At 42.2% G+C, this 27,603-nt stretch overlaps 3 protein-coding genes and 1 long non-coding RNA gene across 5 annotated transcripts; 2 read left to right on the forward strand and 2 right to left on the reverse strand.

Annotated features, from left to right (window-relative positions):
- Nucleotides 1-373: 373 nt before the first annotated feature.
- Nucleotides 374-4,159, reverse strand: LOC120654835 (5'-deoxynucleotidase HDDC2-like). Its single transcript, XM_039932499.1, has 8 exons — nt 3,810-4,159; nt 3,614-3,738; nt 3,483-3,520; nt 2,907-3,017; nt 1,794-1,873; nt 1,544-1,580; nt 1,212-1,253; nt 374-804 (listed from the first exon to the last, which is right to left on the reverse strand). Exons 1-8 carry the CDS (start codon nt 4,071-4,073, stop codon nt 737-739), a joined length of 765 nt encoding a protein of 254 aa, XP_039788433.1. The 5' UTR covers nt 4,074-4,159; the 3' UTR covers nt 374-736.
- An 83-nt stretch (nt 4,160-4,242) lies between these two features.
- On the reverse strand, nt 4,243-9,893 carry LOC120654834 (serine/threonine-protein kinase BLUS1-like). 2 transcript variants are annotated; one of them, XM_039932498.1, is made up of 17 exons: nt 9,372-9,893; nt 8,746-9,003; nt 8,475-8,602; nt 8,311-8,352; nt 7,990-8,071; nt 7,850-7,918; nt 7,605-7,775; nt 7,468-7,524; nt 7,220-7,288; nt 7,012-7,134; nt 6,877-6,938; nt 6,533-6,630; nt 6,242-6,327; nt 5,680-5,741; nt 5,543-5,586; nt 5,389-5,460; nt 4,243-4,367 (listed from the first exon to the last, which is right to left on the reverse strand). In XM_039932498.1, exons 1-16 carry the CDS (start codon nt 9,573-9,575, stop codon nt 5,423-5,425), a joined length of 1,593 nt encoding a protein of 530 aa, XP_039788432.1. In that variant the 5' UTR covers nt 9,576-9,893; the 3' UTR covers nt 4,243-4,367; nt 5,389-5,422. The 2 variants fall into 2 exon arrangements, with proteins under 2 accessions (XP_039788432.1, XP_039788431.1); XM_039932497.1 differs by lacking the exon at nt 4,243-4,367 and having other exon boundaries at nt 4,929-5,460; nt 9,372-9,892.
- Nucleotides 9,894-10,190: 297 nt separating this feature from the next.
- LOC120654836 lies at nt 10,191-11,011 on the forward strand. The gene is made up of 2 exons (XR_005667192.1): nt 10,191-10,467; nt 10,621-11,011. It is a non-coding gene; the product is annotated as an uncharacterized LOC120654836 (long non-coding RNA).
- A 3,474-nt stretch (nt 11,012-14,485) lies between these two features.
- On the forward strand, nt 14,486-24,021 carry LOC120654326. Its single transcript, XM_039931824.1, has 5 exons — nt 14,486-14,959; nt 15,062-15,127; nt 22,522-22,947; nt 23,036-23,191; nt 23,659-24,021. The coding sequence occupies exons 1-5, from the start codon at nt 14,486-14,488 to the stop codon at nt 24,019-24,021; spliced, it is 1,485 nt and encodes a 494-aa protein (XP_039787758.1).
- Nucleotides 24,022-27,603: the final 3,582 nt, after the last annotated feature.

Raw genomic sequence — 27,603 nt, forward strand, 5'->3', positions numbered from 1 at the left:
TTCCTTGTTCTATCGTTCCTTTTCTCATATTCTCTCCTAGAAAGTGGAAACTCATCCCGAAAAGAAAAACGAGTGCACAATTGCCATGACCTCCTAGTTACATCATACACGAGTCCATCTCATATTTGCATTGCATCACATATGTACACTTCCTGTAGGTGATACATACAGATACCGTACAATTTTCTATTATGGACGTGAAGGTGTACTATGTACTGAACAGTTTCAATCTTGTACTACCATGCATGAATGCACATTGCACAATTCGAACATCATCAGCAACCGAAATGGGATAACAGAAGTTAAGGCTCATCTTGCTGGAAAGAGGTAAACAGTCAAATAGGAGGAAAAAAAATCAAACGACGAAATTGGATTGCACGAGGAAAAGTAGTGGTACAATGATTCATCAAGAAGTAAAGAATTTTACATCACCAAGAGCTAGTATGAAAACTTCCTGTTGGATCTAGCAACAAGCTCTTGACAGGAGCAAATTACAACCATGAACTCCTTACCCGGTAGGGTTATCTGGAGCCCTGATAGCAACTCACAAACCCAGTGTCTCATGGGTCAGGGTAGGGCCAAGATGCATGATGGAAGTGAAGTTCACATTCCAAGAGTATGTCTACGTCTCAATGCCGCCTCAAATGTATCATCTATAGCAAAAGCTAAGTTCAACAGAAACGTGGTGCCACCAAGTTATCTTGAAACCCCAAACACCAAAAAGAATGTCATTCGATCACTTTAGTTTCCTTCTGGATGCGATCTCTGCTGCCCATGCTTTTCCAATATCAGTCTGAAACTTCCCTACACAGGAATCAATAAGCAAAACAAATAAGTAAGGTTTTCGTTTCAGCTATTTTAATGTCAGTATTGAGGAAAATTACTACATTGTGAATTTGAACGGGATCAAGCATAAGCACAAAACCTAAAAAAAGGCACGAGTCAATTCATGATTTGAAAAATGCAACATAGTATTGGTACTCTCTAGTTTCAAGTTCTACAATAATCATTCAGGTACTAATATGTTCTGAATAATGTATTATATTATCTCAGCAAAAAGCAAATTTAAGGTGCAAGAATTAAAAAATAAACAGCCTGCACAGTTTAGATGAAGTTTTCAATTGTACGTGCTGGATTGCCATGAAAACTAAATAGAATAGAATATATAAAGGAGAGAAAAAACGAGAAAATAATAGGAGTTGATTGTACACCTGCTGTTGATTGGAAGAATTCTTCAAGGTCCCGTCCTTGCTCTGAAAATTTTCGATAATAGGCATAAGTATAATATTTTAAATCCTACCTTTTGATCAACAAGGAGTATAGCAGGTGTTAGGACACGGATTACGTGTATGACTTGTCACAACCAGAGGGCTGTAGAACAAGTTGAATAGTGATCTAAGCACAAATGATGCAAAAGAAAAGAAGTTGGTACATGAGCTGAATTTTATCAATAATTCATTTAGTTTGATTACAAGCTTATACTTCATAGCTACAGCACATGGGAAAATGATAATGCAAGTATCAAATGCCAGCATGAACTCACCCTTTTCATATTCCAGTGCTTGAAGTATCATCTCAATCTGAGAAACAAAATAACAGAAAAAACAAATGTTACTACATGTAAAGGGAAATGAAAAGTTGGAGAAACATGTCAGGGTCCTAATGATTGTCTACACTGGGACCAAATTGTGTGTTTAAGCCATGCCATTCCGTTGAAAGATGGCTAGAACTACCATGTGATAGCTTCCCACAGATGTTGTCATTATGTCAGTAACTTGATGGATAAACTGTACCTTATCAAAATCTTTGACAACCTTTGCTTCCAAAGAGGCATTATTCTCATACTCCATCCAAAGTTCACGAATTTCTTGTGCTGAAGAATAAGAGCATGCATATGAAGTCAACAACTCAATATTTATTGCACATCAAATTTAAAAGAGCTCAGAAAGTCAGAAATCTTCAGTCTAGTCTCACCAGAAAGCATTATAATATCTTGTATGAATAACAGTTTCTCCAAGAGGCAGAGCCTGAGAGTGATTTTGTGTTCTAAAAAGTTCCCTTTGCACCTAATAATTAAGTGATGCTAACACTCTCCAACATTGTTCAGTAATTGTGGAAATTATGTTTTGAATAACAAGAAAACAAGCAGCCCATTGGATTTCTATGCCATGGGAACTCTGGGGAAAAATTTCTGGACACTAAAATGGCCATTTAAGCAATAATAACATAAGGATTGATATGGCTTCAAGGACAGAAAAATCATTTGAGATGGAAAAAATATTAGCAGCACTTACGACAAAATGGCATCACAAATATCCATAGACATCTAGATTTCATTCTATGTTTCCCTCTAAAGTTCCAAAACTTCTTGTTGTTACCAAGAACAGCATGTAGATTAAGGGATAAGGGGATAGTTATATTAAATGTGTAGGAGCACAGAAAGCATTGCTTATCTTGTATTAAGATCAGTCTCTCTGAAAGTACATGGTGATTATAAATTTCTAAGACCTGTGCTAATTTCCGGATGGCCAGCAAAAAGTGTTAGATGGTAAAATGCCAATTTGAGCAATAATAACAGCAGAATTAATATCATTTCAAGGATTGAAAAACATTTGAGTTGGAACAATATTACCATCAATTAATACAATATAGTATTCACAAATTTCATGGAATTCCACATTATCTTCTGTCATTTTCTTGGACTGTGGCATTATGCACACATATCCGTACCACTAGGGAAAGTATGGTGTCATCTAGAAAGTTGTCAGCAATGTGCTCTAGTACAGCATTCATTTCACATAACTACAGACTGAGAAAAGACAAACTCAAGGCAATAGAATAGTAGCAGGCTGTGATACCTACAGCACGAAATGTTAATGTTTTACTTTTGAATATTTTGTATTCACCTCTTGGACCTCCACCAAGCAATTCACACATATGGTCCAATGCTTCTTTCTCCATGCGGCTCTTCTCTTCCTTGGGTACATTATCAGAAGGGGTGATATCACCAACGATTGCTGGGGCACCAAAAAAAGAAAGTTTAAATGAGTCGATCAAACAGAATCCTCAAAATGCAATTAGTGCCAGCAACAGGCTAGCAGACTTCAGCATGACACAAAGAGTCCATACATATGCAAGGCATATCATGTGATAATTTTTTTTTCACTGGCAAAGATTTAATGCTGAATATCATCATATCTGGTGCTTCTACAATAAAATGAAATCTGTGTACCAAGGAAAATCCACACATAATCTCACTTTCCATAAAACTATATCATTGTATACCAGCGTTTCAAAGGCCATACAAGCAACCCATCAATCACAGAGTACTTGAATGCACATCCTATTCCAGCAGTTCAATTCACGTCTACCAATATCCCCCATAGTAATAGAGTCCTACATTCACAACTTCTCACCCCTGATTCATGCACAGCCCCTAAAATCCAGTCAGACCACCTAAACGATGTCTTTTGAGACAGTACCTTCTGCGATATCGTGCACAATCGCCATCTTGACACACCTGCAATTGAAGGGGGGAAAAGAAAACGGCAATTAAAATGGACTCACAGGATGTTTGATACAGCCGAGCTGGAGAGGAAACGGGCCACTTCACCTGTCGCGGTCGACGCCGGGGAGATCGGCCGCGACGAGCGCCATGACGCCCATCCGGTACATGTGGTCCGCCACCGACTCAGGCGCCTGCACCCCGCGCTTCACCCACCCTGCCCTCTTGGTCGTCTGCGCGAACATCCATCACATCACATCCCAACGAGCCCCCGGAAATGCGAAGCGGGAACGGAGCGACTCACCTTGAGGCGGTAGCAGAGCGTGAGGAAGTCGATGGCGTTGGACGCGGACGGCGCCGGCGCCGGCGCCGGGGCCGCGGCGGCGTCGCCCGACGCGGCCGGGGCGGCGGGGGCCTGGGAGGACGAGGAGGAGGACATGGCGGCGGCGAGGCGGAGGGGCAGCAGCGCGCGGTGGGCGGGGGCGAGGAAGGGGGCGGGGGCCCTGGCGGCGGCGAGCGTGGTGGCGCAGAGGGAGGAGAGGGAAAGGGCTCGGCTCCCACCACCCATCGCTATTAGCTGAGGCGGAGCAGGCGGAGGAGCGGTGGGCAGGCGGCGGGTGCTCGGCCTGGCCTCCGCGGATGCCGGGCGCGGGTGGTGGTCGCGGAACCGGCGCGTGCCCGCCCGCCGCGACCCGTGGCCCAGCTCGCGCGGCGGGCGGATCACGTGGGGCTCTCCTATTTTTGGGCCCAGCGCAGGGGGCGCTTCGCCCAGTTCACCCAAAATGGTGGCCCGAACGTGGCTCCCCAACGGCCCATAATGAGCCGCCTGCCGGATCACGTCGTCTTCTTTATGCTTTTAGCCCTTTTGAAATATTCATGTACATATATTAGCTTTCCATTCAAAAAGAGCACGATAACCTTCTATTGCTTCTATCTGAATGAAATCTTGCATTTTGTTGCACTATGTTAGCATGCAAGGGTGATTCAACCATGGTGCATTATTTTAGGGACACCACATGACTTATCTGAGATTTTTAAATCGATATGCATTTTGGCTGCCACCGCCAAGGACTAGACATTTCCTAGATGGATGGATTAGAGGATGTACATAGAAAACATGGTATGTTAAATATTTCCACAAGACACTGGTGATATTTCTCCGCTTAAATTTAGTTTGATGAAGTTGTGTGTGGATAGATAGGATTGTTGCATATTGATATAATAGAAATGGGTAAAAGAAGTTTCAAAAACAAACATGAGCATGGGAGACCTTTGCGATGAATATGATGATGTATGTTCTAATAATTGAAATGCATGTAAACCAAAGGAAACCATATATACAGGCATAAACTAGAAGGCACTATATGCATTATTTAGCACATACATATATACACACAGATTACTGGGAAAAAACATCCTTACGTATACGTATACCCATCACCATCAAGTTATGCTTTTTTACATAAGTAAAGAAACATGTACTGCTTATAATAAAAAATACAACCATAACAACTCCATCAAGGAAAACAATTACATCCATACCACACCACTGAGGTAATTTTCATCTATACAACTAGCTAAGCTATCTTTACATATCAACTACCTATATCACCATACATCATTGCTTCTTCATAATTCATCCCATCATGATCAGGTTCAAGTGCCAAAACATCACATGTCATAAATCTATGCCGTCATGTATAACAAATCTCTCTTATAAGACTCTCTATTAAGTAAGGAAAGAAGTAAACAACATTTTAAAATTATACATAATACACTAACAATTTCTAACATGTAATTAACTAAACCAACTTAGTGCACTCTTAGGATAACAAGACATATGCATATGCACTACAATTGCCTCCTACCATTACAAGCATTACCTAGGCAATAACACAGTTAACTTTCACTTCACTACTATTGTTGTTTCGGGCACTCCTCTGCTCCTTTTGCCTCTGTCAAATAACATAACACAAACTATTGATTGACTAAAATTTTATAAAATTATAGTACTTGTAGCAATTGCAGTATATTTACCTTTTGCTTTAAGTCTCTCAACTTCATCCTGGGTGGCAAGAAGCCTATAATGATAAGCATTTAATTACATTAGCAAAATTATTTCTACAACAAATTTACCAATCATATAAATAAATTTATTAAAAATAGATACTTACATTTTTTCTAAACTATTGATACGTTCTAACAACTCCTTTTCTCTTTGTGTTGCCCCTTCAAGCTGCATCCAACAATATTATGAACCAACATTTTAATGTGAAATGAAAGTTTGACATATGCATATATAATATGTGGAAAGATAGGATCATACTTGATTAAGTGAATATATATAGTAATGAAAAACAATCCCACAAACATCACAAACCTCTAGAGTAGCTAGCTCCAAAAAGATTGTGTTATGTCATTCAACATTTAACTAAGTGGTCTCACAAAAGTGATATAATTTTATGGGCAAGTTTATGGTGTTCCCATGGATGCAAAAAAAAAAGTTGGATCACAAATATGCTTTGATTGATTCCAAGAAAAAATAAATGCTTTCTATAAGTCTGCAATTTTGCAGCGAAGATATAAACTAATAAAAATACAACCAACAAAGTTAAGTTTTGATAAGGTTATATATTAGCTAAACCTAAGAAATTATCAATATAAAGTTTACAAAAAAAATATTTATGTTATTCTATAACTAAAATACAAGTAGAAATAACATTGATGGAAACATACCTTGCTATAATCATGTATCACTTTAAAACGACCCTTTTGAAAAGCAGTTTTCTCTAAATATTCATCAACATCCTTGCAGGTAGAAACTACACAAAACAAAACATCCTTATTTGTCTTGATGTATGTGTCAGCTAAATTCAATTTCATATATCTAGAACAATGCAATGAATTATATAGATTAAAAATCAGTAACAAAAAACATATATTGCATGTTATATCAGGTTCGAGTTGGTCTTATTAAACTATATACATGATTTTTTTTAGTTTGAGAGTGAAGAATTTGAAACATGCCTGCTCTTGTCAGTTGCTTAGTAGGTGACACCGAATGAATTTCAAATGACTCATTGTGCAAGAGACCATTTGGGCTTCCTTTATCAAGCTGTTTCACACTGGTAGAGGCAATAATATTATGCAAAAAGATAATTCCAATTTATATATTTATGTAATGTTTAGATATATAAAACAATGCATGCTTGAGCAAATAAATCAGTGTTTGCTACAAGCCAAGGTATCAGTATAATTCTTTATTTAAACAAATAAATCATATTGACATAAGAGTTTTTGTGGAGTCAAATCATCACATTAATGATAGAAATTAGTATAACAATGAAATGAATCTAAAAAAACCATGTAACCTTCGACATAAGGACATCGGACTTGTTGAATTTGATTTTCCTGAGCCATCGTCACCAACGTTCTGTTATTGCAGCTTCACATTATACTACTGATAATACATAAATGATATTAATAAATATATAAAATTGATGTACCATTCTCTCATCGTTCATTGGGCAATTCTGTGCTCTAAGGTCTTGTAGCTGGGTACTTTCGTCAACAATATCAAGTTCAAATAGAAAGCGTAAAAAATCCTCAGCTTCATTCTCATCAGGGTACTATAATTAACAAAAGATTAATCACATGAAGGTTAACAAACACAAATTTTATTCAAAAAACATTATTTAATAATTAGGTGTATACCAATGCTGCTTGTGCTTTTAAGTCTGCAATATCAAAATTCCACTCACTCACGCCCCTTCTATACTCTTCCTGTTTGAGAATTTTAAATAAAAAATCAATACAATCTCATAGTTGAATTATATGTCCACATATAGACTAGAGCCTTAATTAAGTAAGCATAGTTGAATGATATGTGATTTGAACATATAAGGAAACTAAAATATTGTAGTGCAAAACATATTTTGAATATATATTTCAGCAATCAAAACCTGTGATTCCATCTCTTTGCAAGGTTTTTTATCTGCCTGCAACTTTGCTTCATTCTCCTGCTTGAAACAGACCACATAAATATTATTCACAATACAATATATGATGATATTTTTCCAAAAGAATTGTTTCTTTGTACCTTTATAGTTTGCATCCGCTCAGCCAATGATGGCAGTTTATTTATCATGCATTTCACGGTATTATGCTCTGACTTTGCTTTTCTGAAAAATGGGTGCTTTAATAGCTTTTTGGCCGATGGCCTCTTTGTTGGGTCTTTTATTAGACAAGTTGCAATCATGCTCTTAAAAGACTACAAAACAAGTAGAGAAATAAATCAATATTGCCACAATAATTAATTGCTAATAAAATATTTTAAAACCCTACGTCTGTAAACTTCTTCTCTTTTGTGTTATGAAGTGATGGAGGAGCATGTTGCAACGTCATCAGAAAGACCTATATAGCATTTTATAAACTTTATTAGTCACACTATCATGACATGTACAGTAAATAAATGTAATACATACCTTTGCTGGAGGTTGGCTAGAAAATGGTGCATGACCCATAGCAAGTTCAAGTGCAGTTATGCCAAAAGACCAAATATCTGCCCTGTAATTACTTTGAGTCTAAGAAAATCGACATACAAATATGGTACCTCTCCAATAAAAATTATAAGTCGTTTTGATAAATCTAGATACATAGATTTTGTTATACATCTAGATATACGCTATAGATATGTAGCAAAAAACTATGCATCTAGATTTGTCAAAACGACCTATAATTTGGAACAGAGGGAGTAGATCAATATATGATTAAAGTAACATGGTAATTAAATAATATATATATACTTGAAATCATAATCCTTTTGCTCCATAACTTCAGGGGCCATCCTTGAAAAAAAAAGTGAAGAAAAATGTTAATATGTATGCAAATCTCAATTAGTACATTACATTACAAATAACTGATTGATTAATTGATTTGGATTAGGAATGCAATATTTTGTGGTAACTACCAGCAAGGCGTCCCAACAAGTGTCTTCCTTTTGCCGTGTCTATTAATTATTGAATCGTAAAGGCTCGCGGTAACTCCAAAATCTGATAGTTTCACTCCTTTTTCTTGATCAAGTAGTATGTTTCCAGCCTGTACCCAAGCATGAATCAAATACCTTCTTATTATCGAACTTCACGCAGCATATAGATTAATTATATAGAGTTCATAGGTACATTTCTATACTAATAACATATAATTGGTTCATATACAGCATGAAAAAGTTGCATATATACCTTTACATCACGATGTATGTGGCCATTTTGGTGAAGGTATTCTAAACCCTTGAGCGTTTCACGCAGCACAAATGCTATGAAGTTCTCATCCTCAAACCCTTTCGGGTACGAAGACTTCATCAAGTGGTAGCACGAACCTCCGGCCATATAGGGCATTACGATCCACAAGGCTTCGCCCTCTGTGAATGAGCAGTATGCGCTAAGAAGATTTGGATGGTCAATCATAATCATGGTCTTCACTTCCTCGGAGGCGTTATTCTGCACGCAAAAAAGAACATATAGTGAACCAATATAATGCAAGTTATGTGCTTCTTAAGTCTTGGGTAGCTACTGATTTTTTTTTTGTTTGCAAGTCTTATACAGTTCTTATTCCGAATCAAATCCATTTCTTAATTTAAGCAAACCGATCTCATGAATTGGTTCACTTATCACTTAGTATATGCCAAAAACCTTGGTATACAAGAACTGATTTTTGTTGTGCAAATGATGTGTTTCAAAGTTCTTATATCCATCTCTGCCGTTAGCATGATGACAAGAAATGAGCTAAGCAAGGTTTAATAATTTGCATGCATGTTCATCATGACGACGTCGAGTGGGGGGAATGGAAGGCCGCACGTAATACGTACCACGTCGGACTCAGTGCGCTGCGCCATGTTCATGATCTTGACGGCTACGACCTCGCCGCCGAGCGGCCGGCACCGCGCCCGGCGCACGACGGCGGTGGCGCCGTCCCCGATGGGCTCGAGCAGCTCGTAGTCCGCCGCGCGGATGGGGAACTCCCGCTTCCTCCCCCTCCGCGTCAGTGGGCCGCTCTTCTTCCCCTTCCACATGCTGCTGCCCTCCTCCAAGGCTGCCTAGGCGGCGTCACCTGGTCGGCCCCGGCCTGGATCAAGAACCACGCACAGGGATCCAACCGATCGATTATTTCTCTATATCTCGATCGGCGCATGCAGCAGGTAGGCGCGCTATGTGATGAGATAAGTGGGGGAGGGACGGAGAGAGGGAGGAGGGATCTAGAATTCTAGACTAGAGGGGGTGGGTGGATCCATGCATGGGCGCGGGGCGGAGGCGGAGGCTTTAGGAATCCAGGGCCGCATGCGCTTTCCCGTGAGCGAGCGATCCCAACAAGGAGGACGGGGAAGCGGTAGCCGAAGTTGCGGGGGTGCCAGATATTTCATCTCTGTAGGCTCGTGACCTGATCGACCGCGTCGTCTAGCAGTATTGGAGGATCCCGATCGGAGGAGAAGTCTGTTCTACGCTGGCCGGCCCGTGCCGGTGCCCGTGCTCGGCATTGATCCAAAGGCGAGCGCGATCACGGCCGAAAGTTCAAAGGGCATCGCCGGCCGTAAATGCACTGCGGAACTCACGTTCCGCGGCTCCCATCTCCCCAGCCGTCCGATCCACTCCCTCCCGCCCAATAGAAAAATAATAGCCAAAGGAGAAAAGTCTCCCCACCGCCGTAGTCTTCCCACGGCGGAGAGAGAAAAAGGGTGACGCTATGGCCAGGAAAGAAGAGCGATAGAGAGAGAGAGAAAAAAAAGATCTTCGTCTACTGCTCCCCTGCCTGCAGCGCGCTTCCTAGGCCGGAGCCGGCGCGAGCGCTGGGCTGGGCGGGAACGCGGGATCTGGGAGACGGATCCGACGAAGCCGAAGGCGGGGCTCGAGAAGCGGCGGCCGTGCCGGCGCCGGTGAAGAAGAAGCGAAATCTGCCCAGGACGCTAGGTGAGCGAGCACACCTCTCCCGTCCGCGAATCCCCTGTCACACACCCTCTTCTTGCCGCATGATTCATATCTTCTTGCTCTGATTCAGATCTGATCTTAGCTCTGCCATTAGTTTATGGGAAAGTCATCTGCTACATTTCGATTTCTACACAGCTTCAAGCATAAAAGGAGCTCAACATGGATCCTTGACGACAGCGGCCCACCAGCGGTGGCAAGTTTCAGCGATTTCCACATCTGCGAGGCAGCTGCAGGTGCGGCAGCAAGAACAAGACCGAGCAGTTATAATGACGCACAAGCCATGAGCGAGACCATAATATTTGTATTTGGCGATTTGTGATATCTGTGGCTAGGCCTATCTGTGGCTAATCATCTTTGTGTTGGTTTTGATATTGGACTTCTTTTATTACTTGATGTGTGAATTACATTGTGGTCGATCTGGTTCGTGCTTGATTTTCTGATGCAATGGGCAGTGCGGGAGGGGCACGTTGCTAGTGCCATGCTTTTTCTTTGATGAGTTTGAAATATATTCTTCCTGCGGCTGTGATTTTGCATGAGTCTGAACACTATCAATCCATATATTGTTTAACGTGTACTGAATATTATTTATTGTACAATAGTCTGAACGCTAGCATCTATTGTTTTTATTATTGTGCATCTAGATCTTTCACCAGCTCCAGCTGGTCCTTTTTGTGCATCCTAATATATCTAAGAACAGAATGTATATGCATCCTAATATATCTAAGAACAGAATGTATATATGTGCAACCTATTTCTTAATTTATAAAGAAAATGCGCATTAATTGTTGGATTCTTTTGCACACAAATATGTGCATCTCATATGTTCAATAATTTAATAATTTTTAATTAGCACAAAAATATGTGCATCTTATATATTCAATAATTAATAATTTTAATTTGCATAGAAATATGTGTATCTCATCCATCATATTTTTATATATTTTTAACTATTATTTATAGGTCATCCAATTAGATGTGCAAAGAGATGTGCACTTGAATAATAAATAATTTTAAGATTTTATTGTGTGCAATTATAAGGGCATTCTATGTTTTTGGAGAAAAATGTGCATCTAGATTTATTGTGCATCTATCATTTATAGTATGTGCAAAAAAAATATGTGCAAGTTGTGTATCATGTGAAACTGTGAGGTTTTTAATTAGCACAAAAATATGTTCATCTTATATATTCAATAATTTAATAATTTTAATTTGCATAGAAATATGCGTATCTAATCCATCATATTTTTTATATTTTCAACTATTATTTATAAGTCATCCAATTAGATGTGCAAATAGATGTGCATCTTTAATAATAAATAATTTTAAGAATTTATTGTGTGCAATTACAAGGGCGTTCTATGTTTTCAGAGAAAAATGTGCATCTAGATTTGTTGTGCATATATCGTTTATAGTCTGTGAAAAAAATTATGTGCAAGTTGTGTATCATGTGAGACAGTGAGATTTTTTGTGCATCTAGATTATTGGATAACTTTAAGATTTTTTACTATATATACCATTTTAATTTTGATTTACAATGTGCGTCTATTAGCACCTATAAATTCCGGTCCACACAAATTCTGGTAAAAGTAAACCAGTCTTGTACAGTGCCTTGGGCCTTTTGGTCCATATAAATTCTCCTGACGTAGTGGCAGTAAAATATTTGTGCACTGCGTAAGATTCCTATCATGAAATATTATGAGCTGACACCACGTGTACCATTGGAACAGCTTTCGACAGCCACCTCCCTCCCGCTCCACGTGTCGTAAATCCACTGTTCCATGATGGACGGCCATAAACATGGGAGCCGGCGATTTTTCCCACGCCGGCCGGCATGTGAGCGGAAGCGGAACTGTGTATGCACGCCTTGCTGTCCCCCGTACTCTTCGATCACCTACCTGATCAGGTCAGGAACTCGATCAGAATCAGGAGCCATTGATAGCGAGCGCGAGAGATGATCCCACAACATTGCGGGCTTCCCCTCAAAGAAAAAAAACATTGAGGTTCATCTCCTCACTCTGTTTCTAATAAACTCTTTCCCCTGTCTTTGATTCTTTTTCCTCTCTTGGTCTTCCTCCCCTGCCGGCTTCGCCGATGACTGCGGCGGCGCTATTCGTCACATCTTCTGCCAGCCCTTTGCCGGCGATGAGCATCCACCAGGTACGCCCCCCCTCTCTTTCCTTCTGCTGTGCGAGACGGAGCATCATCCCAAACCCTAACGAACTACCTTTACAGTTGCATTGGAAGAGTTGCGACCCCTCAGATTCTTTTGAGATAGACGTGTGTGGTGATTGGGCTGCGGAAATTCGTCGAGATAGTCATCAGATTTTGGAGGCTCTGAGATTGCCGGACTTGGGGGATATGGTGGGTGTGGTGCCGGAGTTGGGGAAGACATGGGAGGAGACGGTTTCCTCCAAGCAGAGACGTTTGCCTAATTTTGGGCCACAACTGGGCCGGCCCAAGTTTGGGTCCAACGTACAAGACTTGTTCTCCCACTCCTACTCTCCCCCAGGTGACTCCCGTCTTCCACCCCCGTCCACCTCTCGCTGGGTTTGGATCCGGACCGCTAGGGTTTGGGATCCAGCCGCTGAGCGATTCCCAACCCGACCAAGTGATGTCCGACGCTTTGGTGATAAAGCTAAATTTCTCAGGAGAGTTAGAGCAGCTACTACTGATTCGCGATCTTTTGCTGAAGTGGTTCGGGAGGATCGCATGGAGCGACGCTACCAGGGAAGTAGAGATGGATATGACTCACAACGTGATGGTCGGATGGCTAAGGACCGTACTGATACCTACAGAGATGGCAGGGATCTGCGGGGAAACCGTGATATGAGAGAGGGTCTTCCTCAAGCAATGGGAGGCAGAGATCAGCACCTTCCTGGGATGAAAAGACAGGGAGAAGAGGGCGGCAGCCATGTGGTTCGGCAGACAACGGAGGAGGACCTTCGTCATAAGCTCAATCGTGACCATGAGGACCATCGCCGTGGGGTTCCTCCTCCGATGACACCACCCATACGAGATCAAGTTTGGAAGGAGGATAACAGACGTCTTGGCAAAGATCCAATGGTGGACCCAACATCAGGTATGCTTTGTTATAATTGCCATCAAGTTGGTCATCACAAATCCCAGTGTTCAAATCCATCTTTCTGCTATGGTTGTAAGCAAACTGGTCATATAGCTTCCAAATGCCCAAATGCAAAACCAAACAAGGGACTGAGACTATGTGGGTATGGTATGCCTGGTCAATTATTCTATAGCCTGAATATTCCATAGGAGAAAGGTGAAGAGGTTGTAGAGACAGAGTCAAAGATTAGAGCGATTGTGACTGTTCATGAGGGTAGAGGGACTAGATTTCGGATTTCTGCTGAATTGAATTACTTAGTGTGTTCTGAGATAGATTGGAACATCAGGAGATTGTCCTCAACTGAATTCATGATTGTGGTACCAACACCAGAAATTCTGAGTCTTCTCGAGAGAATGGGGAAAATTAAATTCACCTGCTATGATTTGCTTGCCTTAGTGGAAGAGACTGATAGGGACCCTGACTCATTTGATACTCCGAAAATTGTCTGGGTCAGAACTTTGGGCATCCCAAGTATAGGTAGAAAAGAAACCCATGTGATGGAGCTTGGTTATCTGGTAGGTGACCTTGAAGAAGTACATGTGGAGTCTCTCAAATGGAAGGAAGTTTGGATTAAAGTTGCCTGCAAGGATCCAAAATAGATAAATGGCACCTCTGAGGTGTACATTAACAAACAAGGACACAAGATTTCCTGGTTTGTAGCTGATAAAGACCCTACCAAACCTCCATCTGGGGGCCATGACAAGAGATAGGATGATGATGAGATCATTGATGAAGAAGACCCTGAATCCCAAGACAACTATGGTTAGCTTGACTCTAACTGGCTTAACCCTGCCCCCCCCCCCCCCACAGCATGGAGATGGCACTAGCTCCAACAACAAAGGAACTCAGTGTGGGAATCCAGGAACCAAAAGACCTATGATGTCTGGTTCTGCACATTCTAATCAAGTTGCAGAGGATGACAAAGGGGAAGCTGAAAATACAGTAGAGATAGAAAGCAAGATGGGTGGAAACTCTGGGACAAGAAGAATCATGACTCCTGGTGCTGAACTTTCCAAATACACAGTAGAGGTTGACAAGGGTAATGCTGAGGAAGTAATAGAGCTAGAGATCAACCTGACAAATGAAACTTTCCAAGTCAACCAGCTTGATGTGGCCCAGTCTCCCAAGACAGATGAGGTCACAAATGAATCATGTACTGTGGACTTGGAATCCCCTGAAGAACTTACAAATCAATTGTCAGAAACTACCTCTGAGGAAACTGCTAGGATGGAGTTAGTCACTTTTCCACTTGGTCCAACAGAGACATTTGGCCCTGTCCATATGCAATCTAATGAGCAAAGTGATCCTCCTGGTCTGTTTGCCCCAGCCAAAGCTCAGAGATACAGCAAGAGAGTGAGGAGAGATGGTTTATCTTGTCTTGATGGAGCTACATCTAAACAGAAGAAGAAAAACTTGGATACATGTATGTCTTCTAACTCTTTCTTGGTGCTACAGAATACTGATGACTCTATCTTAGAAGAGCTAGCAAATAATTTTGGGGTGAGTTTGGGGCATGACAAGGTAGTTGCTCAGAATATCTCTTTGATCAAAGCTAAAGAATTAGCCCAAGAAGCTCTTCAAAAAGCAGCTGAAAAGAGGAAACAACAGAGTGACCTTGGTGTAGAGAATTCTATTCAGTAGCAAGTAGAGGTAGATGTGTTGAGATCTAGATCTGAGAAACCCCCCTTCCCAAAATAGAGGGCAGAGGGGGACACCAAAGCTGAACTCATGAAAATCCTCTTTTGGAATATAAGAGGCTTGGGGGGTACTGGTAGAAGAAGACAGCTTGTAGAGTTATGTCAACAGCAGAATCCCCATTTTGTTTGTTTTCAAGAGACAATTAAAGATTCCTTTAGACCTAGAGAGCTGGACAGTTTTGCTAGAGGTTACCCTTTCTTCTGGTCCTGGATCCTTCCCAGGGGGCACTCTAGAGGTTTGTTGGTTGGTGCTTCCAAGGACATAGTAGAGGTTGTTGAGGAAGAACATGGTGAGTTCTTTCAAAGTTTACACATATGGAATGTGGAAGATGGTATTGCTTGGGTTCTAATAAATGTTTATGGACCAGTCCAAGATGATAGAAAAGCTTTCTTCCTTCAAGAGCTATTGGATAAAATTAAGAGAACTCAGTCACCTCTGTTAGTTGGGGGGACTTTAATCTAATTCGGAAACTGGAAGATAAGTCCTTAGGTAATGTGGATCATCGTTTTATGGACGCTTTCAATGATTTGATAGAGGAGGCAGAACTTCGGGAACTTAGAAGAGGTGGCAGCAGACACACTTGGACAAATAAGCAGGTGAACCCTGTCCAAAGTGTTCTGGATAGAGTTTTTGTAAGTAATTCTTGGGAAGATTTGTTTCCATTGGTGAGAGTTCAAACACTTCTGAGAATTGGCTCAGACCATAACCCATTGCTGGTGGACACTGGCCCTCCTGAAGTAAGACATCCTTATTATTTTTGTTTTGAACCTGCCTGGCTACTACAAGAAGAGTTTATTCCTTGGGTGGTGGCCAAGTGGCCAGAGAGATTCAAACAGAACTGCTTAGATCATTGGCATGTGCTTTCTACAAAATTGAGAAGAGTGATGAAGGGATGGGGAGCAAATTTTGAGAGTGCCAGGAAAAAACATAAACAGGAGTTACTCTTGGAGATTAAGAGTCTTGATGATAAGTCAGAGAGGACACATTTGCTTGAAGATGAGTGGAGAAGGAGATATCAGCTGGAGTGTGAGCTCCAAGAAATTTATACTGCAGAAGAGCTATATTGGCAGAAACGTGGAGGTGAGAAATGGATTCTACAAGGAGATTCTAATACTTCTTTCTTTCACAAATGTGCAAATGGTAGAAAAAGAAAATCCACAATTACTTCACTTGAAGATGGTGAGAGAATTATTTCAGATCTTGAAGAGCTTAAATCTTACATTACAACCTTCTACAAAAAATTGTTTGGTCAGGAGGAAACGGCTGATATACATTTAAGAGACAAAATTTGGAGCCACGAAGAAAAAGTTTCTATAGCAGAAAATGAGAGACTAACTCGAGAGTTCGCCTTAGAAGAGGTTGATGCAGCTTTGAAACAGATTAAAAATGGCACTGCTCCAGGCCCTGATGGCCTTTCTATTGAATTCTTTAAACATTTTTTGCCGCAGTTGAGACTTCTTATCCATGAGATGTTGTGTGATCTTCACAATGGTTCACTGGATCTTTGGAGATTGATTTATGGGGGTGATTATCTTGATTCCAAAACTGAAATTACCCAATAACATCAAACAGTTTCGACCAATCTGCCTTCTGAACTTGGTTTACAAGATTATAGCTATAGTGCTGACCCTGAGGGTGACTGAAGTTGCATAGAGAGTCATTAGAAAAAATCAAACTACTTTTATTCCAGGGAGATCTATCTTGGATGGGGTGGTGATCCTCCAGGAGGTGATTCATGAGCTAAAAAGGACAAAATAAGAAGGGATTATTCTGAAATTGGACTTTGAGAAAGCTTATGATAGAGTTAGCTGGCATTTTCTGGAAGAGGTCCTGACTAAAAAAGGTTTCTCACAAAAATGGGTGAGTTGGATGATGAAAGAAGTCAAAGGGGGCAGAGTTGCAATTGATGTGAATGGAGAAAGAGGGGTCATTTTTAGAAGCTACAAAGGCTTGAGACAGGGTGACCCCTATCTCCTTTGCTCTTTAATCTAGTAGGGGATGCTTTCTCAGCAATGCTCAACCTGGCCTGTAGGAAAGGGGACTTGGAAAGGGTGGTCCCACATCCAGTGGAGAATGGTATTACTCACTTACAATATGCAGATGATACAGTGATCTTTGTTAGAAACAACCAACCTACCTTAAGAAATCTGAAGTTTATTCTCTATTGCTATGAGTCAATGTCAGGAATGAAGATTAATTATGAGAAGAGTGAGGTCTTTGTTTTAGGAATTGCAGATACTGAACATATCAAGATTGCATAGTTTTTTGGTTGCAAAGTGGGGGCATGACCTATGACTTACCTTGGAATGCCAGTTAGTGACATTAAGATAACCAAGGCTCAGCTAAACTTTGTGGTTGACAAAGCAAGAAGACGTCTAGGTTCTTGGAAAGGTGATACTTTGTCTTCTGGTGGGAAGGCAGTCTTGCTGAACTCATGCCTATCTGGTATACCAATGTATACAATGGGTGTTTACCTGCTCTATGAGGGGAACTACCAAGCTTTAGACTCTATTAGAAATAATTTCTTCTGGCAAGGTACAAACAAGAAAAGAAAATATCATATGGTAAAGTGGGAAGCACTGATCAGACCAAAAGAATTTGGAGGTGTTGGCTTCCTAGACATCAGAGTTATGAACATTTGCTTGCTAGTTAAGTGGATTGAGAGATTAGAGAAGAGAGATAATAGCATCTGTATCCAGTTGCTGTGTAGGAAGTATTTGGGGGACAAAAGTATTTTTCAGTTGACTCGCAGTGTTGGGTCACAATTCTGGAAAGGGATCCTATCAGTTAGACAATGGTGTCAATGGGGAGGAAAATGCATGTTCACAGCATGACACAAACCTGATTTTGGTTAGACCTCTGGATTGGAGACTGCCCACTGAGTGTAAAGTTTCATCAATTTTTCTCTTACTGCAGACATCCTCACATTTCGGTAAGCGATGTTTGTATCAATGGAAGTGTGCAAAATGAATTCCGATGATCCTTGACTGATGCAGAAATGTCTGATTGAACATGGTTGGTAGAGTTAGTGAATCAGATTAATCTTTCAGATGGGAGAGATGTGACGCAGTGGATCTTAGAGCAGCGAGGCAAATACACAACTAGATCGCTCTACAAGGCAATGACCTTTGGTGGAGTGAAAGATCTGGTGATGATGAAAATTTGGAAATGCCGTATCCCCTTGAAAATCAAGTTCTTTCCCTGGATGGCCTTCAATGATAGGATACAAGCTACAGTCCAACTCAAAAAGAAAAAGTGGTTGGGCCCGGAGGAGTGTAAATTGTGTGGAGAGCGGGAAACTGTCGATCACATTCTGTTCCTGTGCCCTGTGGCGACCTTTGTGTGGACGTTGATCAAAGAGATTTGTGGCCTGTCTCGTGCCCCAACTTCCTGTGTAGAGTTAGCTGACTCTCTGTTACACTTGAGAGTGTTGAACTTTGGTTCTATCTTCCTTTTTCTTTGTGCAGGTGCTTTGTGGGCGATGTAGAAGACGAGGAAAACTCATGAAGAAACCTATAGAGCTAATCCACAAAACTTGTGCTCATCTGCTAAACTGGAAAACTCTTCTGAGACAGAGGGACCGAGCTCCTTTGGATGATCTGCTGCAGATCCTGCTGGATGCGTGTGTTTAACTTGTCTTAGTAGTTGGTGTCCTACTTTTCTGAGATGTCTGAAGTAGAGTTAACTCTCATTCTCTAGCTTTGGTGTTGAGTTCTTTCGAGCCTAGGGCTCTGTTTTAGTTTCTGTACTCTAATTCCTGCTGGTAACCCCAGTTGTGCAGCCAAATGTTTGAACGCTTGTTACGCTTTCAATAAAGCTGAGCGTAATACCTTTGGTCGAAAAACTACCTGTATCCGCATCTGATCGAGCAAGCACAATGTTGACACTCCTTAGCGCTCCAATTTATGTACCGCAAGCGCACGGATCATGGTAACTTTTCCCTTAGAGTAATCCCCCAAGGTTTATCAATCCGTGGATCGACAAAGAACTACCTAAGGTTTTTCATCTAATCTAACGGATCTATCCTAACATGAAGCATGAATTGCACATATAGAGTAAATCTTTAATAGATATGAGTGTTGTGTAAAGGTTGATCTCATCCATGAACATAGGCGTAACCATAGCAAAACCAAAGACATGACTAGGCCTATCGTCATCTAGTTGTAGTTCAAGCTAACGAGCAAATAAATCATGCATCTCAATCAATAGCATCTTTAAATCAAAACCTCCAATCCAACCCCTCGGGAACCCCCCTACTCAGGCCACACCCTGTCACGACGCTCCCTTTGGACAAAAGCACCCCGAAGCACGCTAGACATGTCGAACCCCCTTGGGTAGATTCGGTATGAACTCCTAGCCACCATAGCTACAAGAACACCCCATGCAATCTATCTCGAGAATAGATCTAGGAATAAGCGCACCCAAGGCAAGAACGAAATAAAAAAGAAGAGACATGATCGCTAATAGATTCGGAAGACATGATTATCATTACTCACATAATAGATGTGTTTGGATCATCACCGCCGTGTGCACACCATCGATGAATCCAACTAGCTCATGAACTCCACCATGGCACAACCACGCAGGGAGGCCATGGCGGCTAGGGGCGGCCTAAGCCATCTCCTAGACAACTTCGAAGACTTGCGGCGGCCGTCGTCTCCCTCCGGTCTTGGCCCTAGGTTTTCGTCGAGTTCTGGGTGGATGGATGCCCCGAGTTGAATAAGGTGCGAACTATTTATGAGCCGAGGAAGCCACCGGTCAAAGGGGAGGCCGAACCGCCTTGGAAACGGGCTAGGCCGACTGGCTCATGGGCCTAGGCCGGCCGGCCTACCCTCTTTCGGGCCCGCCTCGGTCTCATCTTTCGCGTGTAGACTACTCGCATCTTCTAGAGTTTATGTCCTTCACGATTGCACCCCTTTGGATGTCGTTATCCTGGAAATATCTTCGAGGAAAGGATAGAATAGGGAATCCTTCCTTAAATCTTCATTTGCTTTGCTTAATCCCGAAGTATCTTGATCTCATCTTCATGGGCTTGGTCCTTTGGGCTCTCTTGGAGGATGGATGTGCATGAATGAGCTTCGAATCAACATGGGCATTGGTCCTTCCTTTGTGCTTTGGCCTTTGTCTTTCTCCGTGTTAGTGCTCGATCACGGACCTCGTCATTTCATGCTCCAAAATAGGCTAAAAACCTGCAAAAACAAAGTTCCTCTAAAATATATGTGCAAATGTGAAAATGACCAATAATTAGGCCGGGGTTAGAACGGTTAGTGATTTTGATATTAAATTCATGCCATTATCAAGGATAAACAAGGGATAAAATGGGTACTTAAGGAGCGCCAACACACAACACAACACAACACAACACAACACAACCCTATACGACAAGCTTCCCTCTTAATCCTAAGGCCAATTTGTTTCGTGCTTCAGAGCTTGGAACAATTCTAGAATTATTTTCTAACAAAAGTAGTAGTGCAGGGACAAAAAAAAAATCGCAGCTTGCTACACGCCTGCACCCTGTGGGATGGGATGCCCTTGCAATTCGAATACTCATCTGACCACTGAGTTGTGACCTTAAGATTATCAATTTCATCGTGAAATTACTTTGTGGTCTTTGATATTCTTGGCAGGACAGCTCTTCATTATTACTAGAAACCGTAACCGGTGCATGATGAGGAATTCAGAGCTTTGCTTGCATGAGACAGTTGCTGGAAGAAGAAACATATAAAAAGTCTCACTTTCCGATCTCCCAATGGTATTCAAGCTGAGGTCATATTGAAATTAATTATGTGGCAGCATGTTTTCTCGAATTAATATGATTAATCATATACTGCAATATTATTTATTTAGTTGGAAGTGTTGAACACTTCAGTTATAATGTTATTTTTTTCTTACCATAGGATGTTTTATCAGCGATATTGTCCCTGTTGCCAATAAATGACGCTATAAGGACAAATGTATTGTCAAGAAAATTGAAGTATGTTTGGTGCAGCCACACCAACCTAACATTTGATAAAGTTACAATGAGGACCACTTATTTCAAGCCCTCAACTAGTTATTATCGATGGCTTAGGGCTCATGAATTTGTTACAAAGGTTGATACAGTCCTGCGTTAGCATAGTGGAACGGGGGTTGAGCGTATGTAAATTAGGTTTACGTTGGACAGTAAGCATGCTGATCATATTGATGGATGGGTTAACTTCGCAATCGCGTCGAAACCAAAGGAGTTTGTTCTTAGTTTATCAGATTGGCCTAAGATTGCATTTTTCGGAGAGTTGGCGTATGGAAAAAAGCGGATAGTCAGAGAACCCCCATATAATTTGACTTCACAACTTTTCAGCCCCAGTAATTGTTCGCACTTGCAGTGTCTAGAGCTTATGAGTCTATCTCTGCATCTGTGTCGTGGTGTGGCAAACCACAGCCGGGTGGCGGAATGCACCCGCCTAAGCCCAGAGGGTGAGTAATCGGGGGTTAGCTAGGACTAGTTCGATCTCACTGGAAGAACACGATGAACACAGCTGGTTTAGAGTGCTTCGGGCCGCCGGAGTGTAATACCCTACGTCCACTGTGTGTTGTATTGCCTTAGTCTCGAGAGAGTCTGAGGGGGCCTCTGGTGCTGAGTCCAGCGTGAGTCTGTGTGTCTGAGTGGGCTTGAGAGCCTGTTGCGGCGTAGGCGGTATGATGGAAAAGTTCCGTGCCGTTGTATCCAATTAATGCGGCAGACGGGCTCTGCGCGGATGCGGCGCAGGCGGCTCCACTGTGTACCTCGGTAATACGCGATCTACAGTGGGACCTGACAAAGGCTGCCCCGCGTGCCGCGGCGGCGGAGCATGCCTCAACCACCCGCATTAAATGCGGTGAGTGGGCGAGTCTTCCAGCGGAAGACCCGCGCATGCGCCTGCGGAACACGTGGCGGTTCCGGACCCCCCCCCCCGGCGGTATGTTGGTTCTACGCGCGTGGGAGGTCCGGATGGACGCAGGAGGTCCCGGACCCCTATGGGGGGGTCCGCGCCCTCGGCTGTTGGCTCGAAGCTTCCCCTCCTCAGGGACACCTGGCGTCACCGGACCCGTCCCAGAGCGGGGAGTGGGTCCGGGGCCGTTGGCCCGGTGAGGAAAGAGCCTGACCTGTGGGGCCCGGCTGCTCCGTCCCTTATGGCGTAGTTACGGATGACTACGCGAGTCCTACCTTGCTGCAGTAGAAGTGGGTATCCCTGCTACAGGGTACCGACAATCTGCCTTCTGATTTCAAAGGATTTCTGAACCTCAAGAGTCTTTCCTTAGTGGATGTGAGTATCACAGATGAAGATGTTCAGTGTATGCTATCCAAATGCAATCTTCTGGAGTTTTTTGAGATTACGTTTTGTAGAATGGTCACTAGCATACGAATGCTTCATCCTTTGAACCGGTTTAAGCATTTGGTAGTCCAGATCTGCCCAGAACTGCAAGAGATTGAGCTGAACTGTAGTCCAACAACACTCAAGTACACTGGCGTTGTGGTTCCATTGATATTTGCTTCAACATCAAGGCTGAAAAATGTTAGTGTTGTGTTCTTGCCTTTCCAATCTGCTCTTTCCTACATCGCTACTGGTTTTCCCAGTACTTTGCCAAGTCTCGTGACTCTGACCTTACTCTGTTACGAGCCTGAGGTTCGTGGATATGTCCCTCCTATGGTCCTATTCTGTGCATATATCGCTAAGGTCAAGTTCACGATTTTGTTTTTCATTTCTATTGCAGAGAACTATTGTACCTGAAAGGCCTTTCAAATTTAATTATCTTCAGAATCTGAGGTTGGAGTTAATTACATGTGACAATGGAATCAGAAAGACTGATGTCCTTGATTATGCTTATCTCCTGAAGATTGCTCCTTTCTTGGAAAAATTGGAGTTGTCTGTAAGTTTGTTTCATTGTGGCTTTCAAATACAGATTCTGCATGACTATTTTGATGGTGGAAAAAATACCAAGAACAAAGCAAATTACGAGGATTGTGATTCCTTTATGTTGCCTATTGCATGGTACTGCTAGAAGTGGATAGTGAGATGCTGTAGTTTATTTGATTTTATGTTAAATTGAATATATGATTCTGGCTTTCTTGCATAGCATATGTAAACTTTAGGTCACATTGAATTTAAGTCATTATTATTATAGTATGCGCAAAGGGAAGAACTTAAATAATTAACCGAAGTTGAATTATTTAGGCCCCCCATTTGGAACATGGGCATTTGCCGTAAAACTATTTCTTATAATTAATTTATGAAATGCATTGTCCTGATGAATGCCTTTGACTTTGAGTATGCAAAAACTACCTTTGGGCGTGTACTAACTCCATTTTTTAATGCATGAGTGGTATTTTCCATTAGATGTGGATGGAACGGCATCGACCGTATTGCAAAGAGGACGGTGAGATAAGGATTGGTCTTCCACACAAGCATGCCCATCTCAAATCTGTTCGTATCAGTGGTTTTTTTGGCTACAAAGATCAGGTGGAGCTAGCACTTTACATCCTTCGCAATTCTATCGTGCTCGAGAAGATGGAAATCACCCCAAAGCTAGAAATAAGTAACAATCTTGCACTTGATGGCTTTCAATTTGAGGAGCTACACGACGTGGATGGCTATAGAGTTGCCACTGAATTTGTTTGGAAAGCAGACCATCGCAATGTTATTAATGTGGTAAGGGTGCCATCTTCTTGGGGGCCCGGCGAGACAGCCATGGATGCATGAGGCCTCTGCAATTGAGAGGTGGGCTGTTGTGCCTACGCAGAGGACATCCCTCAGAGAAAATCAGACTTGTCTAGAATGTTTGTGCTGCGACAATGTTGAATTTGTTACATGTGCTCAGTTTAGTTTTTACTTATGTATCAATCAAATGCATTCGTCAATGGTACCACATGAAATGCAGAGGAAAATGAATTTGCTAAAGATATAGTATGTATGACATTTTAATGTCAGACATTAATTATGCGTCTTCGACTCATCTCTATTTCATTGCCAGGCTTATTAATATTTTGATGTTTAAACTTATTATTAATGAAAACTTTGAAGTGAGTTGGAGCCAAGTTTGGACACAATCATTTTTTTTTATACGGCATCCATAGCAATTGGCACAGCTCCAGCTCCTGCGTGTATCACAGTTCCCTCTGAATCCCGGATGACAAAACCCCATCCACCTTTCTCGTCGCCGGATCATAAGCCTCGTCGAAGTTTATTTTCGGCATATCCATTGCTGGTTTGATCCATCTTTTCATAGCACTCGATGGTTTGCGATTCTCACATGCGCCGAACTTCAAGAACTCCTCTGCTTGGTAGCGGATTAGGAACGCTAACCCAGCAGCCTCTCGTCTTTTCTCTCCTTCCCTTATCCGGTTTCTTTCTAGCCATCAATGCCATAGCAACGTCACTCCGAGAATGCACTCCTTATCCAGCTCCCAGATCACCTGCAGCATGTTCTTGGGCGAACTACACTCTACCAGCTGTATTCTCACATGCTCCAGGTTCAGTTCCTTCCACAGATATTTCACGTACTTGCATTTGCAAAACAGATGCCCTCCATCCTCATCTAGCCTGTTGCATGCCACACACCGAGTGTCTAGTTGACTAGTTCCATACCACGCCTCCTTAGAACACTTCTCACAGCTAAAGTGTTGTAGCACATCCTCCACAGGAAAAGTTTGATTTTCCCCGGGCATTTCAATCTCCAGAGCTTCTTCCATATCCCTTTTTCTACAGCTCCACCCCCAGCACTTGATGCACTACTACCGCTCGATGTGCATGTATTTTCTCTGAACACTTTGTACGCCTACCGAACCGAGAAGATCCCTCTAGTATCAATATACCATGCTATAACATCATCCATGTCTTAGTGGACCGGTATTGACTTATATCTGCATCTTCCCTCCAGAATGTCTGCTCCAGCAGCTCGTGATCCCAACCCCCCATAGCAGGGTCTATCAGTTTGCTGACATCTCTCAGGAGATTTTTGCCCCTTTGGTGTAATCACTCTTCTGGTCATTCCTCTAGGAATCCACGGATCGGACTATATTTAAATTTTTTTCACCATTGACCACTCTCCAAATAAGACCTTCCTTTAGGACCTGAACACCTTTGGTTCTCAATCCTTCTGGGGCATATTTAATACGGCCAGTGAGAGTAAGGCCTCCTCCAGTGGTTTCATATGGGCTAGCTTATACAATATGTTATTATATTTTAATAGGAGAGAGAAGAGCTATCTCTTGATCAAGAGATAGTCTCATACACGCACTTCAAGGTTACGTGTGGCTGACGTGTTTGATCATTCGTATTATGAGAAGGGTTGTATATATTCTAGAGTGCTTAGAGCCAAGTACTATCTCATACCATTTTGTCACGATCTCGAACCAAGAACCGAGGGTAATCACAGGATAAGAGCAGAATCGCAGAAGAAGAAGGAGAAGAACGAGAAGAACAGAGAGGACAGAGCTGTCAGGACGGTTACAAATTCTGTTACATGCCGATCTCATTACACAGGTCTCCTCCTTAAGAGAGTGTCGTGACCCAAGACACATGGGCCGGCTCACAAGAGTTCTAGGCCTATTACACATAAGAAGGTGGCCCACTAGCCACTAAGGTTCTTGACATTGCCCCCCCTCTGAAAACCCAGCTTGTACCCAAGCTGGAGCCTGAGGAAATCGGCGACGAATGTCACAAGATTCCTCCCAAGTTAGCCATTGCATGGGTAAACCTTGCCACTGAATAAGAAACTGAGTCTTGTTGGAAGCACCAATCGGCACACAACGCCTATCAAGCACTACGACAGGTTGCACGTCGTCAGCAGCATCAGTTGGAATGATATCAGGATCAGCACTAACCTGAGTATTTGGAGGAACATGTCGCTTCAACTGAGAAACATGTACGTACGACAGTGCTCCGGTAACTGCAACTTGTAAGCAACCTTGCCAATACGCTTGGTGATTTGGAATGGTCCAAAGAACTTGAATGACAGCTTTTGATTGCTTCTGGAAGCCACAAAACTCTGAATGTATGGCTGCAACTTCAGAAATACTGAATCCCCTACTGAAAACTCTCTTTTAGTTCTTTGCTTATCAGCCTGGGACTTCATTCTTTGCTGTGCTCGCACTAGCTGCTGCTGGATCAATCGAGTGAGCAAGTTCCTTTCTGTTAGCCATGTCTCCAAATCAGGAATCAGATCAGTTTGCAAGTTTGTAATACCAAAATGGCCTGGAGGATGGCCATACAATACTTCAAATGGTGTCAACTGCAAGGCTGAGTGGTGAGAAGTGTTGTACCAATATTCAGCCAGAGGTAGCCACTTTGCCCATTGCTTGGAACAAGAATGCACTGTACACTTGAGAAAGGCTTCAAGACATTGATTCAAACATTCAGTCTATCCATCTGTTTGGGGATGATAAGAAGAGCTCATATGAAGTTGAGTATTAGTCAGTCTGAACAATTGCTGCCAAAGACTGCTTGTAAAGATTTTGTCTGTGTCTGAAATAATTGCATCAGCCAATCCATGAAGTTTAAAGATGTTATCCATAAAAGCTTGAGCCACTTGCAGGGCAGTGAAGGGGTGGGACAAAGCTACAAAATGACCATATTTTGAAAACTTATCTATTACCACCATGATCACATCCTTTCTGTTGGACAAAGGTAGGCCTTCTACAAAATCCAGGCAGATAACTGACCAGGGTTTGTCAGGGACAAGTAGAGGCTAAAGTAGACCTGGGTACTTGATGTGCTCCACCTTGGCCTGCTAACAAATGGTACACTGTTCCACATAAGTTTGGATAGTACTGTTCATTTTTGGCCAAGCAAATAAGAATTTAATCCTGTGATATGTAGTTGCCACTCCAGAATGACCTCCCAGGCCACTGCTGTGTAAGGCATGGATCACATGCTGTTGAGCCAAAGAATTAGTACCCAACCACACTCTGCCTTTGTACCTCAAAATTCCATCCACTAAGGAAAAACCTTTGCTGTTCTCAGGGTGCAGTGCCAGTTCAGTTAATAATTTTCTAGCCTCAGCATCCTCCTCATAGCCCTGAATAAGATTTTCTTGCCAAGCATGAGTACAAGAAGAAATAGCCACAAGTGAATGACTTACAGGGTACCTGGAGAGTGCATCTGCAGCTGCATTGTTGACTCCTTGCTTGTAGACAATTTGGAACTGTAGATCCATCAACTTCAATAGTGCTTTGTGCTGCAGCTTTATGTGAATTCTTTGGTCAGTTTAATACAAGTGACTCTTATGATCAGTTTTAGTGATGAACTCCTTGTGCTGCAAATAAGGACGCCACTTCTCAACAG

This window comes from Panicum virgatum, chromosome 1N, assembly GCF_016808335.1.
Source record: "Panicum virgatum strain AP13 chromosome 1N, P.virgatum_v5, whole genome shotgun sequence".
Taxonomy (NCBI): Eukaryota; Viridiplantae; Streptophyta; class Magnoliopsida; order Poales; family Poaceae; genus Panicum; species Panicum virgatum.